The sequence below is a fragment of the Micromys minutus genome (assembly GCF_963924665.1).
Source record: "Micromys minutus genome assembly, chromosome: 14".
Taxonomy (NCBI): Eukaryota; Metazoa; Chordata; class Mammalia; order Rodentia; family Muridae; genus Micromys; species Micromys minutus.
In genome coordinates this window covers 10,563,583-10,578,717 of record NC_137983.1, presented here as the reverse complement: position 1 = coordinate 10,578,717, position 15,135 = coordinate 10,563,583, and the positions used below count along the sequence as shown (strand labels likewise).

Sequence of the window (15,135 nt, the reverse complement as noted above, 5' to 3'; positions counted from 1 at the left end):
TGACTTCACCAAAAGGTCTTAAGAAAATGAAGCGTCATACTTCAGAGTAAGAGAAGCCACTTGCAATGAATGTATCTGACAAAACAGAATAACACACTTCTATAAAAGACAGGTTGATCTGACACTTCTAGAGGCAAACTAAAAGGCCAACTCAACATATAGAAATGCATCTCAACTCCTAAGCCATCAAATATAAGCTCAAAATGAGAGACTTCTGTTTACACAGTTAAAATGTTTCAAGCCATCGACACTGAGTCTTGGTAAAGATGTACAACTAAACTTTCCCACACTGCACACACACATAAGTGTAACTGAAAATGTTGGAGCATCTCGGACAGTCTCTGATGATGCTGAAACATGAACTCTAGATCTAAGCATTCCACACTAAGTATAACTCAACAATGAGTTACAGTACCTTCACTAAAACATATGCACTTACATATTCTCACAGTAATACTAATAATATCTAAAGTCTATGAGGAAATACACAGAACTAAGTGGCAGAATATTTACACAATGGAAAACTATATGGTGATCGGAATAACCAGTGCCATGTGCAATTCAAAGACACCAGAGACAAAATTTCATATATTACCCTACTTACACAAAGTGTAAATGCCTGCTAAGCCAATCTAAATAGAAATCAAATAACAACTTCTTTTAGAGTAAAAAGAGAGGCTCCTAGGTAATATTTCTTAACTAAAGGATTACATAACTTGTTTATTTTGCAGACATTCATTTAGTCTCAAGTATGATGTAATGACTCCATAGCTCTTTGAATTATACTTAAAAGTTTAAAGTTTATACTTATAAAAAATTTAATACTTAAAAAATTCAAAAATTTATTACAATGTTAGAGACTTAGGAGGTAATAAAAATATTAAGCATAATATTGTAAAGATGCTAAGGAGATGTACACTTTTAGATGGTTAAGTTTAAGTCACACAAATTTACCTAGGCTTTAAAATGTTACCCCAAATGTCAGTCTCAAAAAAAAAAAAAAAAAAAGAAAAGAAAGGAAGCTAAACTATGTTCACTGGTATATGACTACAATTCTTAGTCGTCATGCTGAACTTACCAGCTGCCGTGTCACCGTCTAACAAACTGTCATCCTCAGAAGTCTGAAAGTCCATAATAGCGCCCGCCCCGTCTAGGAGCTCCTCATCGCTACTGGCGCTCGCTATGCTGTTGTAGCTGTGTCTACAGCCTCTACGGAACAGCTGCTCAGACTCCATTTAGCTGTCTGGGGATCTGGAAAAAAGGGGAAAATGGCTTCAACATTTTCCCAACATAGAACAAAAATCACGTATTCTAACATCACAAAATGAAAGCTAGCAGCTTTGTATTAAAAAAATACTAAGTCCATCCATTGGACCAATAGCTACCTCTATGTTGCTAACTGTTAAGGGATGGTTTAATTCTTTCTTCTCACTCTGCAGGTGTAAAAAACTAAGAAAAACTTCTTCAGGCAGTGCTGTAAAACAATCTCCAAGATCTGCTAGATTAAACTGGATCAAGTGCAGAGAAGCCTTTCCAGAGTGCACAGGATGGGGAAGAACCGAAGTACGCAGTCACTTGCATATGCAGACTGGGCAGGGCTTTGCAAGGAAGAGCCTCGCAGGAATGGCAACAGATGGCTGAAATAATAGATCCTCCATGGATTTTATCTCAGGCAAGCACTACCTAATTTTTAAAATTAGCATTAAGAAATTACAATTAACTTAAAATATTCAAGTATTTAGAGCCCAAGGTCAAACATTAACCAGAAAAATTGAAAATAGTTAAAAAATGTTTATCTTTCCAAAGCAGGTAAAACCAAATTATGGTTTCATTTTTACTCTGTATACCAAAAATATACTCCTACATTGTTGTTTTTTAATACATCTACTCCCGTGTTTACCGTCAAAATGAGAAGTTAATATAAATATGTTGCTGTTGGTTTTAGACTTGAAAAGTACATGTGTGGGACTGGACCAACCATAGATGTAGTCAAACCAGTAAGGCTTGTAAAGCACGGCAGGTTAGAAAGTCACAGAAGTACACACAAACTACTAAAGAAAAAAGTTCCCAGACTCCAACCAAGACACAAGATGGCCTTGACACAATCTCACCTAGTTGCAACTTTTCTTTCTGCTCACAAGGAACATAGCAGTGCTTAACAAAAGCATTCAGAAACTACAGTTGTTGGTTTAAAAAACAAAAACCATTACTAAATAATAGCTATGTTTTAAAAACCAATTTATAATTTCCTTAAATATTACTTCATATAAGGCAACAGTCTGAATTGTTTGAAAGCACTAGTCTCTTTTTAGCATTTAGCACAATGACCAGAACAGAATGGAGGCAATAAATACCCAGCTTCTCATTCAGCTGAGATCAGAGAGAAATGCAATCAGTTTCCAACACATGCACACCCCTCAGCAACAGCAGTAAGCTAGTCTTGAAATCTTCAAATTTATTTTATTATTTCTTCTACCAGGACAACCTATTACAATATTCTAAGAGTGTTAATATATTACTTACAGCAAGTTTGTAGAGTATATGGTAGCTTGCAAGCATATTTCCTGAAGTTAGGAAGATAGACAAAGCCTGGTGTACTCTTAGAACTTTCTAATGATCTCAGCATAAGCACCTTGTCTGCCCCTAACTTGCTCTTTGTATTGCAGTCAGCCCTTTAAGAAGTCTGATTAGTAATCTCTCCTTATTACATACATTAAAATATTTCATTTTTCACAGTACTTAGGAGACAAACTTCTGAACAAAGTAGAAAAGGCCATTGGCTGGCAGTCCCTACCTAGGTCCCAGTTTCATTTTGTAATGTGTACTTCTTTGAGACTCTAGACCACTTCTTGCCTCCTGGCCCAAGGCCTTCAGTATACCTTCTATCTGGAACATTCCCTCTCTTCTTCATGTGACTGCTACGAATTCTTCAGATCTCACCTCAAGTATCTGTTAATTAGCTAGGCATACGGCACATTCTTGTAGCCTCAGCTACTCAGGAATATTAAGACAGGATTATTTGGAGTTCGAGGCCAACCAGGAACTTATACCATCTTAAAACATCAACAACTGACAAATTAAAGTACTCCTTTAACTAATAAATAAATCTCTCTAGCACTACATTACACTTGACAAAAGTTCATGTACTGAATACCAGCCAATAATAAGGTTTGAGAGCTATTCTTTCTACTGAAGAGAAATTTGAGACATGAAAGTTTAAATAACCAACATCCTGCAAGATTTTTTTTTAAACAAAAATAAAGGCTCCCATAGAGCTTGAGTCGAATTTCACCTATATCAAAATTTCCTGTTAGTTCTTACAGCTCCCTCTGTATAGCACTGACCATAGCTGTATGGAATTTTATTAATTTGCTAATCTGTTCTAGAATACATCTTGTGTCCTAGTCCTGTTCAATTTTTGTTTTTCATTACATAGTTAATGGTTAGTAAAGTATGTACATATATATACAATTTAAGGGTTATTGTTGTTCATAAAATGGTCATTTATAGCCCAGGATAGTCTACCACATAATAAAAATATTTAATTTTAATAAAGTTCAATTCATCAATTTTTCTCTATGGATATCACTTTGTTGTTAAAACACATACTTTCCTAGACCAATTTCCGAAAGACCCTGCAAGCTAGTAAGTTAAATGACTTTTATGGTTCTTAATAAAGTTTTGTTTCTCCTATGAAAGTGTCTAGGCAGAATAGAAGCTAATGGCTATGTCAGTCAACTGTATGTCTGACCAGTAAGTTAAACAGAGAAAAAGTAGGTCACAGTCTGGTGAAAGAAGTAAATGAAAACGCTCCACATCACCAACAGAAAGGAGGAGCACAAGTCTCCAGAACAATGAGGGCAGAGATGGGAGAGCCTGACTTCTAGTCATCTACAGGTAACACGTTTCCATCTCAACACTGTTTTACAGTTTTTACTAGCCAGGCATGGAATACCTTTCCACAACTTATCAGTCAGGGAAGCCCCAGAGATCTCCAGAACACAGGCTACTGCCGCTGCCCTTGGTTTTCCACCATAACTACAAAATCCTATTGCAAAAGACAGCATACACTTTGGCTCAGAGAAATTAAATCTCAGCCTGACCAGTAAACTTCCTCCCCAATGACTAGCTTTCATAGTGTTGGAAGGTGCTAAGCAAGTTACTAAGGTAGAGAAAACATCAATGGTCTAACCCAGAACTGCATGCTCAAAACCAGCTTAATAGCCAAAATGTGCTCACTGGGACACAGTTTCTCTGCATAGTCCTGGCTGTCCTGGAACTTGCTCTGTAGAACAGGTTGGTCTTAACTCAGAGACCTACTTGTTTAATGCCAGCATTCAAGAAGCAGAGGCAAACAAATTGTGAAATTGAGACAAGCCTACTCTATATAGTAAATTCTAGGCCCACTAGTTCTACATACCTTCTCTAAAAAAGTAAAATAGAACTATTTATCTTTTTTCAATACAGTTGACTTTCAGTAGACATGCTGAACATTTAAAGGATACATTATAAAAACTGATTTCTATCAGAAATGTAAGTAAAATTCTAAGTAGTCTCTCACTTTGATAAAATAAGGCAAAAATTTTATTGTGCACAAGCCATGTTTTAGTACATTATTAAAGTCCACCAACTTTCAAGAGCTGTGTAAATCATCACAGTAAAAAAAAACACCACAAGGGGCTGGAGAGATGGCTTACTAGTTAAGAACACTGGCTGCTCTTCCACAGGTCCAGAGTTCAATTCAACTGTCTCACACCCACTTCTGGTGTGCAAACATGCAAAGAATCCAGATACATAAGATAAATATTTTTTTATAAAGTTAAAAGTTCAAAAAGCACACGGATACTGTAGGATTTGTTCTAAAGTGCCAGGACAAAAGAGCAAGAACAATGGGGAAGGGTGTTGCTCATTAGATCCACTGGGTTATTAAGACAGACTTTTTCAAGTTCCAAGATAAGAGAATAAATAATCTCACTGGTTTCTCCCAAAAGTAACAGCACTCTGTATTTTATCATTATTGTTCAGTTAGTATGCCAAAACTAACGCACCTTATATATTTTTCTTCAAAGAACAGAAAACTAAATAATTAGTTCCCTGAAGAATATTTATTAAACTTACAAGTTCTTTTAGGCTTAATACTATTACTCACTAGAGCAAAGATATTAAAGCTTAAGTGTCCATCACAGATACAGTTAAAAAAAAAAAAAAAAGCACAGAACATTGCATGATTTCATGTTGAATCTAAAGATCCAATTCAAAAGCAGAGGAGCAACCGTGGTTCTCAGGGATGGAAGGCTGGAGATGGTGGTGGGGGTCGGGGTAGTGGGTCTAGTCAAGGGTTCGAGGTTTCAGTTACAGGGGCAATTAGTGACCTACTTAATGTACAGCACAATGACCCCAGCTACAGGATGAGTTGTGTGCTTCCTGAAATACAAGTGTTTCCACAATATACACTTTTATCAAATTTCCGCTTTGTAGCTCAAATATACACACACAATAAGTTTGTAATTTAAAACAAAAACAAGTTAATATTTTATAAAACAAATATTTAAAAGAGAAAAAAAACAAGCACCCAGAAAAAGAAAAATTAAACACTGCACAATTCTTAAAAGGGAAAAAAAGCCACACGCTGAGTATAAGGCTCAGTGATAAGAAAAAAAGATAAAACAATAATCCAACTTAAAAGCTGCTATGGAAGACTGAGACTTTAAAAGACAAAGTACTCAACTGCTCTGTAAGAATGGGGAGAACTGACTGATTTATTTGGTTCCCTCCCAGCTGCAGCAAATCTCTGAGTCCCAGAAATGTGTGAGGCCGTAGGGGGTCTTCCTTCACTTTATACCTAACCAAGCAACACTTATCTTTAGGAATCAACTGTAGCCACAATGCTTATGAACAAATATGAAGGTGCACAGAAAGACATAAAAATGGCCTCGGAGCCATTGAGGATTCAAAGAGCTCTGGGATGACACTTCTGAGCTCAGTCTGACACTTAGTACTGTTGGACCTTAGGAATGGTAATTCAGTTCTTTCTCAGGTTTCCACACTTGTTAAAGGGACAAAGTCAATGTATTTACTTTATGGAACTAGTGAGAAATTAGATCGAGAAAGAGGGAGGGAGAGAATGTACTCTATTTACATGTATTATATATATATATATATATATATCATATATATTGGAAGTGTCTGCTGACAATTCTGACTACAAAGCAAATAGAAATTCTACAAAGAGTCAGTGGTCAAACCCCACAGGAAGCTGCTTTGATATATGACCACCACAGAGATCAAATCTGGCTTCCTGAGAGGTCTGAAAATTATTACCACCATGTCACAACAGGAAACAGAAAGCCTATCCCCAACATGACCTGGACACTTGCCATTTCTCTACCAAAAAAAAAAAAAAAAAAAAAAAAAAAAAAAAACTTTACCAAATCTGTTCTTCTGAACTACATATATTCAAAACCAGATTAATTCTTTAAAGCTTTCTAAGGTACATAAACAGCACTATTTCCAAGTAATGACCTAAGTTATTCATACTGACTTCTTAAAATCATTTGAGCTGTAACTCAAAGAAAGGCTTTGTAGTAAGTAGCAGAGGAGAAGAAGGGGTGGGGCTGAATGCTATCTGTGATAAATTCTGCCAACACCATATAAACATTCAATTTGAAACTTAACGCCATAAAAAAAAAAAAAAAAGAAGAAGCAGCACCTTTCAACATAGCTAAACAACATCCACACTGGACTCTTGTATATACTCACAAAATGAAATACCACTTTTTAGTCATTTACAAAGGCATGTAAAACTGATCCAAAGAAAGTCATCATCTAAATTCTTCATGGGTGAAAAGTAAATCTACAAAGTGTCAATTATATATATACATATATATACATATATATACATATATACACATATATATACATATATATGTATATATATAAAAGCACAGTGAATACAGGAGCTCAAAAAAGTTTGCACGACTGAGTTTTTAAATTTTATAATCGCACACTTGGAGAACTATTAAAAGGTATGGTACCATTGAGCCAAGAGTCATCATTTTTCAAAGGAAATCGAAATCTCGGTCTAGAATTTAAACATACCTGATGAATATGCAATCAACTTCCTTGTACTCTAATTTTAAAACGCCACACTTTAAATATAGCACGCCGCACGGAAAGTTCTCTAAAGTAACTTCTGGTTCAACAAGTTTACTACCAAAACGCAAATTTGCACAAAAAGATGCTTTGATAAACCTAAGTCTAAAGACGAAAAAATTAATTAATTAAAAACTAAACGATTTTAAACTTGAGCAAACTGTGAATTCGAGATTAACTCTGTGCTGGCACCTAGTTCTAATTTACTTATAGGTCCTTCGAAGGTTCCGGGAGGATATGGGAGAGATTTTAATGAGCTGGACACCAGGCAGGTAGGTAGCTCGGTGGGAACGCCAGAGCCTGGGCTCCTGGTGCACCGCCAAGGCGTGAACCTGACAGCTGGCGACTCACCTTGCAGCTCAGAGGCATAGCAAGCTCGGCGGCTGGTGGCTGCGCTGCCTGTGGACCCCGCATCTGCTTGAGATCGCGCGCCAGCCGCCCCGGGAGCTTCCCCGGGACACGGCTGCCGGGTGGCCACCCCGGCGGACTTCACAGCTACCCGGCTTTTGGGAGAGGTTACGTAAATGCGGCCAGGTGGGACTGGCGGAGGCTGGTTTCTGGGTGAAGTTCAATCCTCCGGCTCTAGCGGGCCCTCAAGTCAACCAGCCTCTGCCCCGGACTGGAGTCTCCAGGCTCCCGGAGCTCTCAAAGGACTCCAGGAGCAGCCGCGCTCCACCTCGGAAGGAAAGTAACGCGGTTCTCACGCCTCCGCCCACTCCAGCCTCATCCTCCGGACCGACGGCCTGCCCCGAGCACACCCGCACTGAGCTGGCAGCAGCGCGATCCCTGACCCGCTGAACTGGAAGAGAAGCTGCAGGACTCGGAGCCCGACAGGTGCGTCGCGCGCGTGACGTCACCGCGTTGACGTGAACGGCCGCTCGGCGTCCGACCGTTCCAGCGCTTCCTCCCACGGTCGAGCTAGGAAGCACACCTGCACCTATTGGTCGGAATGGAACGGTGGGCGTGACCAGGGCGTGGCCGAGAGGAGACTCCTTGGGCGAGCCTCGGCTGCTACGGGGGGGGGGCTGCCGAGGTGGCCTTGTTTTCACGTCGCTCACGTCCTCCCTACCCCAGAAGGCGCTTTCGGAAGCGTGCGGTCGCCGGCATCGCGGCAAAGCCTGGCTCCTCAGCCCTACCCGGACCGTGAGAAGCCGAAGCGGTCTGAAGCGAGCGTGTGACCCCCGGATTCGAGACCCGGGTCTAACATCACAGGCAAGGCCTGTGTGTGCTGGTGTCACCCAGCCTTACACGCCGTCGTAGGGTTATGCGTTTAACAAAAATTACCAAAGAGAGGAAATTCTGATGAGTCCAAATTTAGACACCACCCATTTCCAAAAAATAAATAAATAAATAAGGGTTTCACGTGGTCTTACATATTGAGTTCCTGTCTTGTGTCACGATATATAGGAAACTTGTTCCCGTTGCTCAAAGAGCTGTATTGTGACTCAGCAGGGAGGTGCATAAATAAATGCCTGGCCGAGGCCAGAGCTTGCCAAGAGCCTGATGAACAGGTAGGTGCTGTGTTTGTAACTGAACAAGACCTGTGAGACCAGTATGGCAGTCGCCACTGGGTGGCAGAATTAAGACGAGTCTCGGTTGAGTGTCTCAAGTGTATTTATATATCGCCTAATGAATACTAATGTCCTCACATATTTGCTGTCTTACATATACTGTGGCTTGTGCTCTCACTGCCAACATGCAGACTGATTCTTTTGCAGGGAGAGCATCCAGATTTTTATTAAACAGTAGTCAGCCAATAGATCTGTTGTCTAGAAAGATGACAGATTCATTCTGTAGTTTTAGTTCCTTTGTGGAAGATTACCCTTTTAAGTAGACAAGAAAACTGTCTACTTGTACAGTTTTTTAATACATACACATTGTTTTGTGAGAAAGATTTATTTTAAAACGTGGGCACGGCTTATGGCATAGCAGAAGCACTTGACAGAGGTAAAATACTTATTTCTGTTTATTTTTTTTTTTAAATACTTATTTCTGGTATGCATCCAACCACACTAGTGGTTCTTAATCTTCACTCTCTTTACAGAAATACATTTTAACTGTTTCCAGATTAGATGTAAGCCTTTCTGTAGGACTCCTTAAAGACGTGAGGCTCAGAAGCACCGCATTAGATAGTGTGTAGTGGGGTAGCATCATCAAACAGTAGATTACACCAGAGAAATCCCTTTCTTTGTGGTTTCTCTGATATTCTTGTCAGGAAAAAAAAAAAAAAGACGCTGACACTAACAGTCCTGAGGTGAAAGACAGGTCAGGACATCCCCGGCAATGTGTAGTGTAAGTTCTGTGGCATGGACACATGCAACAGGGTCTCTTCTCTTGTCCTGTGGTGGGAGCCTCCTTGACTGAGAATCTTATCAACCCTTTTAAGAGTGACCTTCTTAGGGCAAAGATAATTCTCAATAAGGAATTCTTATAGACTTATAAAAAAAAAAACCCAACAAACAAAAACACCAGCCTGACTGCCAATATTCGTAGAGCTTTAATAGGACAGTGTTAATGTCCTGTTGCTACACAAATGTATTATATTAGAGTTCTAGAAGATAAAATTCGGACACAGATCTCACTGGTTAAACTCGAGGTTGGCCAGGTTGTTTTCTTCCAGAGGCCCTAGGGAAGACTCAACCTTGGTGCTTTTGTAGTTATTAGAAAACATTTGAATTTCTTGACTCATTTACTCCTTCATCTTCAAAGCCTTCGGTGAAGTCCTCCCCAACCTAGTTTATTGAGTCTCAGGATTAGAGAGACAAAGCTGTCTTTAGGGACTAAAATATTCTGCCTAACTTGGAATACTTAATTCAGCTTTTTACAGCATGATGTCATAGTATACATTCTAATTGCCAGAAGTATTTAGAGACACAGCAAAGTACCTGCAAAAGGTCAGTTTCTCTTTTAAGTTGGATTTTGCTGTTGGTAGAACTAAGTTTAAGCAATAATAATAACCAAACCCTGTTAATATTTAGATTGGCTTTTCTCTTCCTTACCACCCTACTTACTGGTTTACCAGCCAACTAGTTTATTTAGGTCTTTAGGAAAGGAAAAAAAAACATGAACTCACAGTGCAAATGTATTTCCACCAAATGTACCATAACCTGCCCATTAATCTTCCTGGTACTTTGGTCAAAGGAAGAGAAACAAAAGAAGTGCCTATGACCTGGGAAAGGGCTAAGTCTTTCCCCGTGTTAGTAGTTTTCCTGCTTTGACTGTGCCAGGTTGTATTTTTTTAATCTGGCAAAAGAAGCCAAAAAAAAAAAAGCACCAGGAAGCACATATGTTTTCTCTGAATTATTCCTTTTACGTTTCCTTGAAATAAGAAACCAGGTGCACACATGCCTTTAATCCCAGCACTCAGGAGGCAGACAGAGACAGCAGATCGCCCTGAGTTTGAAGGGAGCCTGGTCTAGCAAGAATGAAAGGAAGGAAAGAAACTAGGTGCTCCATGTAGCTTAGTGGTGGACTATTTGCCTAGTGTGGCTAAGACTCTGGGTTTCCATGCCCAGCACCATGCTAGAACAAATAACATCAATTACAACACCCAAACACAAAACCACCCATGCCTATCAAGGGAACCTTAGCATAAGTCTTTCTGATTTCCTCCTGACACCAGCAGTATCAAGGATGTAGTCAAATATGATTCTTTCTTGTCCTTTGTCTTTTACCCCTAAAATAAATCCCATTATCTTGAGCAGCTTTGCATGCCTGGTTACTTATGAGGCCCGTGGAATAGTGAATAATTTCTGGGGACAGGAAACCATAACAAGGACTGCCAGCAGTAGGCCGGGATGGAGACATCTCAGCAGCCTGCAGCAGCTCTTTGTAACCTTAACCCTGGACAACGGCTGTGTAGATTTCATTTGTGTGACTGCTTTTCAGTTGGCGTTGGTGTGCATAATTAGTCTGCTATATCTGACTTTTCTTTCTCCTTCTGCTCGCTCTGGTGGATTCTGTGAAACTAGATGTTCCTTGATGAGATAATTCTTAAAACAATTGGAAATGGGGCACAGGGGCATAGCACAGCACAGACCTAGTGGCCCAGGTGCATGCTGTGTGTTCTCATCTTGGAAACAATGTAATAACTGCACAATGGTAGTCCCAGATTAATGCTGGACTTGCAAAGAAAGTTTAAAGAAGTTATTAGAAAATGAATTAGAGCCAACATTGGGACCCCAGGAAAGGAAAAAGTTATTGAAGTTATGAAATAAGTTTTGTATAACATTGGAGAGCGGTTCCTGGATAAGAAAGTATAAAATACATGAAACTATATACTAGTAAAACTAAGTCAAAATACTGGGATTCTTAGGAGAGTCATTGTGAGCAATGTACAGGAACAGAAAACTACAGGAACTACTGAGTCAAGTGTTAACTTGGTTCTTTCTGCCCACTGCCTGGGAGATTTGCCCATGTCATTTATCATTAGAGCTTCACGGGAAAATGCAAGTAGCTGACCACAGAGCTCTGAGCACTGAAGTGTAATAAGTCAAAAGTTAAAGTTTACATAATGATAAGTATTAATAAATGATATTACACAATTATTATTATTATTTTGGCCACAAGCCTGGGAATATGGGAAGCTTGAAACTTTGGGGGAACAACTGTAATTCTTGATTTGTTGTGGGATGTGATTATTCTTTTGAATTGGATTTGGCAATGATTATACAGTGTCTTTCTTTTCTACCTGCTTTTGGAGTATGAAGAGAGAATGTGAGGTGTGTGAGGTGTGTATGGAGAGTGTGTGTGAGAAAGGGGAATGAACAGAGATGTGTATGAGTGTGGGAACTCAAGAAAAGAAAAGCCCAAAAAAGAAAAACAGAGTGTGCAAGAGAACGCAGAGTGTGTGCAGTCTCAAGCTGCTGGCAAGTGGATGAGAGAGAGAGAAAGAGAGAGAGAGAGAGAGAGAGAGAGAGAGAGAGAGAGAGAGAGAGACAGAGACAGAGAGAAGGAGAGAGAGAGAGAGAGAGAGAGAGCAGAGAGAAGGAGAGAGAGAGAGAGAGAGAGAGAGAGAGAGAGAGAGAGAGAGAGCAGAGAGAAGGAGAGAGAGAGAGAGAGAGAGAGAGAGAGAGAGAGCAGAGAGAAGGAGAGAGAGAAAGAGAGAGAGAGAGAGAGAGAGGGAGAGCAGAGAGAAGGAGAGAGAGAGAGAGAGAGAGAGAGAGAGAGAGAGAGAGAGAGAGCAGAGAGAGAGAGAGAGAGAGAGAGAGAGACTGTCAGTTTGTACTCAAAAAAAAATAGTCTGTGTTTATTATTAAGTGCCTTCCAGATATCCTTGCTTCCAGTTGAGAACCCAGATCCTGTGTCAAGGCTGGACCCCAGCAAATAATTTTCCAGTTTCATATGACACAAAATCCTGTCTTGCCTAATAATACAACCACATTTTCAAGACAGTCATGAAATGATTCCTTTCTCATATTTTGTGTGGCCAAAGGCTCAGTCTTTCAATAGTGCATGGAGGTGTATACCTGTGATCCTAGCCCTGTGAAAGGGCTAAGTCTGGAGCTTAGGGGAGCAGAGACATGAGGCTTGCCACAGCTTAAGGGCAGCTTGGTTACATATAGTTAATATATTGAATTCTAGTCCCACCAAAGGCACACAAGACCCAATCTTGAAAAATAGAAAAGTGAATAAAATTTTTAAAAAATTAAAAACAAAAGAAACACACTGATATTGAATTGTGTAACAGTGTTAGGGGTTAGCACCTCTTCTCTTGTTCCTGCGACACTGTGGACTCCAGGATCTCCGGCCTGAACTATCCAGGCTATTGAACTATCGCTGCCTTCCATCCAACTTCCATCCTGAGTTTCCCAGGTTACAGCATGCCACCACATCCAGCTCAGGTTCTAGGGCTCACACTCAGTGCTCAAGTGCTTTTACCTACTAAGCTGTCTTCCGGGCAGCATTTCCTCTAATATGTATTTGTTTCAAGAAGGCACTACCCTCGTGGGGTTTTATGTTCTCACAGACTGTTTTCATAGTGAGTTGTTGTAAAGCAAGGCTATTCTCTTGGGCTTTTCCCTCCATGTACCTACCTGTGTTTCTGATCTTTCTCTATGTTAAGATGCAGTTTCTATGTTATGACTAGGTAATTAATTTTTTTTTCCTTAGAAGTTACCCACTGTCAGATAGTCATTATATAACACCAACAGAAGATGGAGCAAGACAGAGACCAATAAAGACATTGAAGAGAAAAATAGAAATAAGTGCAAATATTAAAGATAATTTAATATATGAAAGATTTTTATCTCCAGTCAGTGACAAAGGATTATCCAGTTTCCCTCCAAAAAGAATATAAAGATGGTTTTCATATGGTAATTGCAGAAAGGAATTTCAGATGGGTTAATGCTACTAAAGCAAAAGAAAACTCAAGTTATTTCATAACTGGGGATTGAGGATCTACATGGCAAGAGAGGAAACACACTGACAGGATTGATCATAAATAATTTAATTTTTCTATGGGGTCAATGACACCATAAAGAAGACATCTTAGTGAGACCAACAGAAAACTTTTTATACCATGGCAAACTATTCTTCATTTCATAAACAACTTATATAAACTGATTTTATTATCATATGAGTGCACACTTGTACATTACATGGTGTTACCTGTGGATATCAGAGGAAAACCTGTGAGAATTCGCTTCTTCCACCATATAGTTCCTTGGGATTGAATTTAGGTCATCATGATTGGTAGAATGCACTTTTACTGTCTGATCCAACCCAGCACCCCTAAACTGACTTCTAATAGCACAACATATGAAAGGCAACCCAGGCAAAAATGCAAAATTTAGGCAAAATCAGTAGAAATACACAGGAACTATGATTCCATTTCTAGGCACTTTTTGTGTAAAGGTAACCCAAGATACTGAATGATTTCTACCCCAATAAACGTTGGCACTCTGTACGCCTTTTGCTTAAAACGAAAAGCATGGCCCAAATGACACCAGACTTGTTTTAGATCTAACCTTTAAAAGGATTAGCAATATCTGTCTTATTTGAAGGCAGCTGCTGTGGAAAAACCATCGCTGGGATCACAATGCTGCGAGCAGTCCTAGCTATTCACATGGAGAGACTGGAGGACACCAAGGATTGTACCATGTGAATGAAGCCTTTTGGAGCAACACCAAGTGAACCATAACCACTAACTGAGAAGCTAAATGTGGAATCTTAGCACAGGCTGTCTGGAGCAGAAGATATACATTGTAGAACCATCCTTGACTGCCAGCGCACAGAACTGCGAAGCCCCTAATTTTTAAAGAATTTGTTATCGAACAATATGCATCCAAAGTACAGCAGTGCTAAAGTGGGACATACATACATACATACATACATACATTTGACTTAGTAAACCTACCTTTAAGAATCCTTTAGAAATAAACGTGTATTAACCCCCCTCATCAAAGAAGCCTCTTTTTACAGCAAATGGAGACCATCAGAAATCAGTGGAATGTGGGGAGCACAACCCCAATGAATATATCTATATTCATGATTCAAACTATTTTAGAATGGGAAAGGAAGGTTATAAGAGCCAAAATCCACAGATCCCAGACAATACAGGTGGATTACAGGAGTTGGTGAGCAGTTACAGCGGAAACGGATAGAACCTCAACACCAGGCAGGGTCTGACTCACTGATTACAGATTCCTCCCTTTTTCAAAATGAGAGAAGTCTGAAGACAACAGTGCCTTTTTCTTGGTTCTTGGGTACAGAACATTAAAAGTCTGAGGAAAAAAGTTGGAGGCATCAAGAACCTACTATGCGAAGATATAAATAGAGATGTTCGTTGAAGACACCTCACTGATGATGCCAAATACTGTGGTCACTGATGTGGCCTTGGTTCTGACTCATCCTATGTACAGAACGGCACAGGGAATGCATATGAAGAGGAAGCAAGCAAGCAGTCACGACAGGAAACAGTTTATTATTTTTATTTTACGCGAGTTACATCTTGTATATAGATTTTGATCATCCCCTAAATAA

General features: G+C 39.6%; 1 protein-coding gene across 3 annotated transcripts in view; it reads right to left on the bottom strand.

The window, feature by feature from the left end:
- CLCN3 (chloride voltage-gated channel 3) overlaps positions 1 to 7,937 on the bottom strand; it is a 68,138-nt gene extending 60,201 nt beyond the window's left edge. For 2 of the 3 annotated variants that reach the window (XM_080928971.1, XM_080928973.1), the window contains exons 1-2: positions 7,504 to 7,937; positions 1,079 to 1,251 (exon numbers count right to left, since the gene is read on the bottom strand). In XM_080928971.1, coding sequence (XP_080785097.1) covers positions 1,079 to 1,235 — 157 coding nt within the window. In that variant the 5' untranslated portion in view covers positions 1,236 to 1,251; positions 7,504 to 7,937. The remainder of the gene's footprint in view (positions 1 to 1,078; positions 1,252 to 7,503) is intronic. The other variant, XM_080928974.1, reaches the window with a different exon arrangement.
- Between the last annotated feature and the right edge of the window lie 7,198 nt (positions 7,938 to 15,135).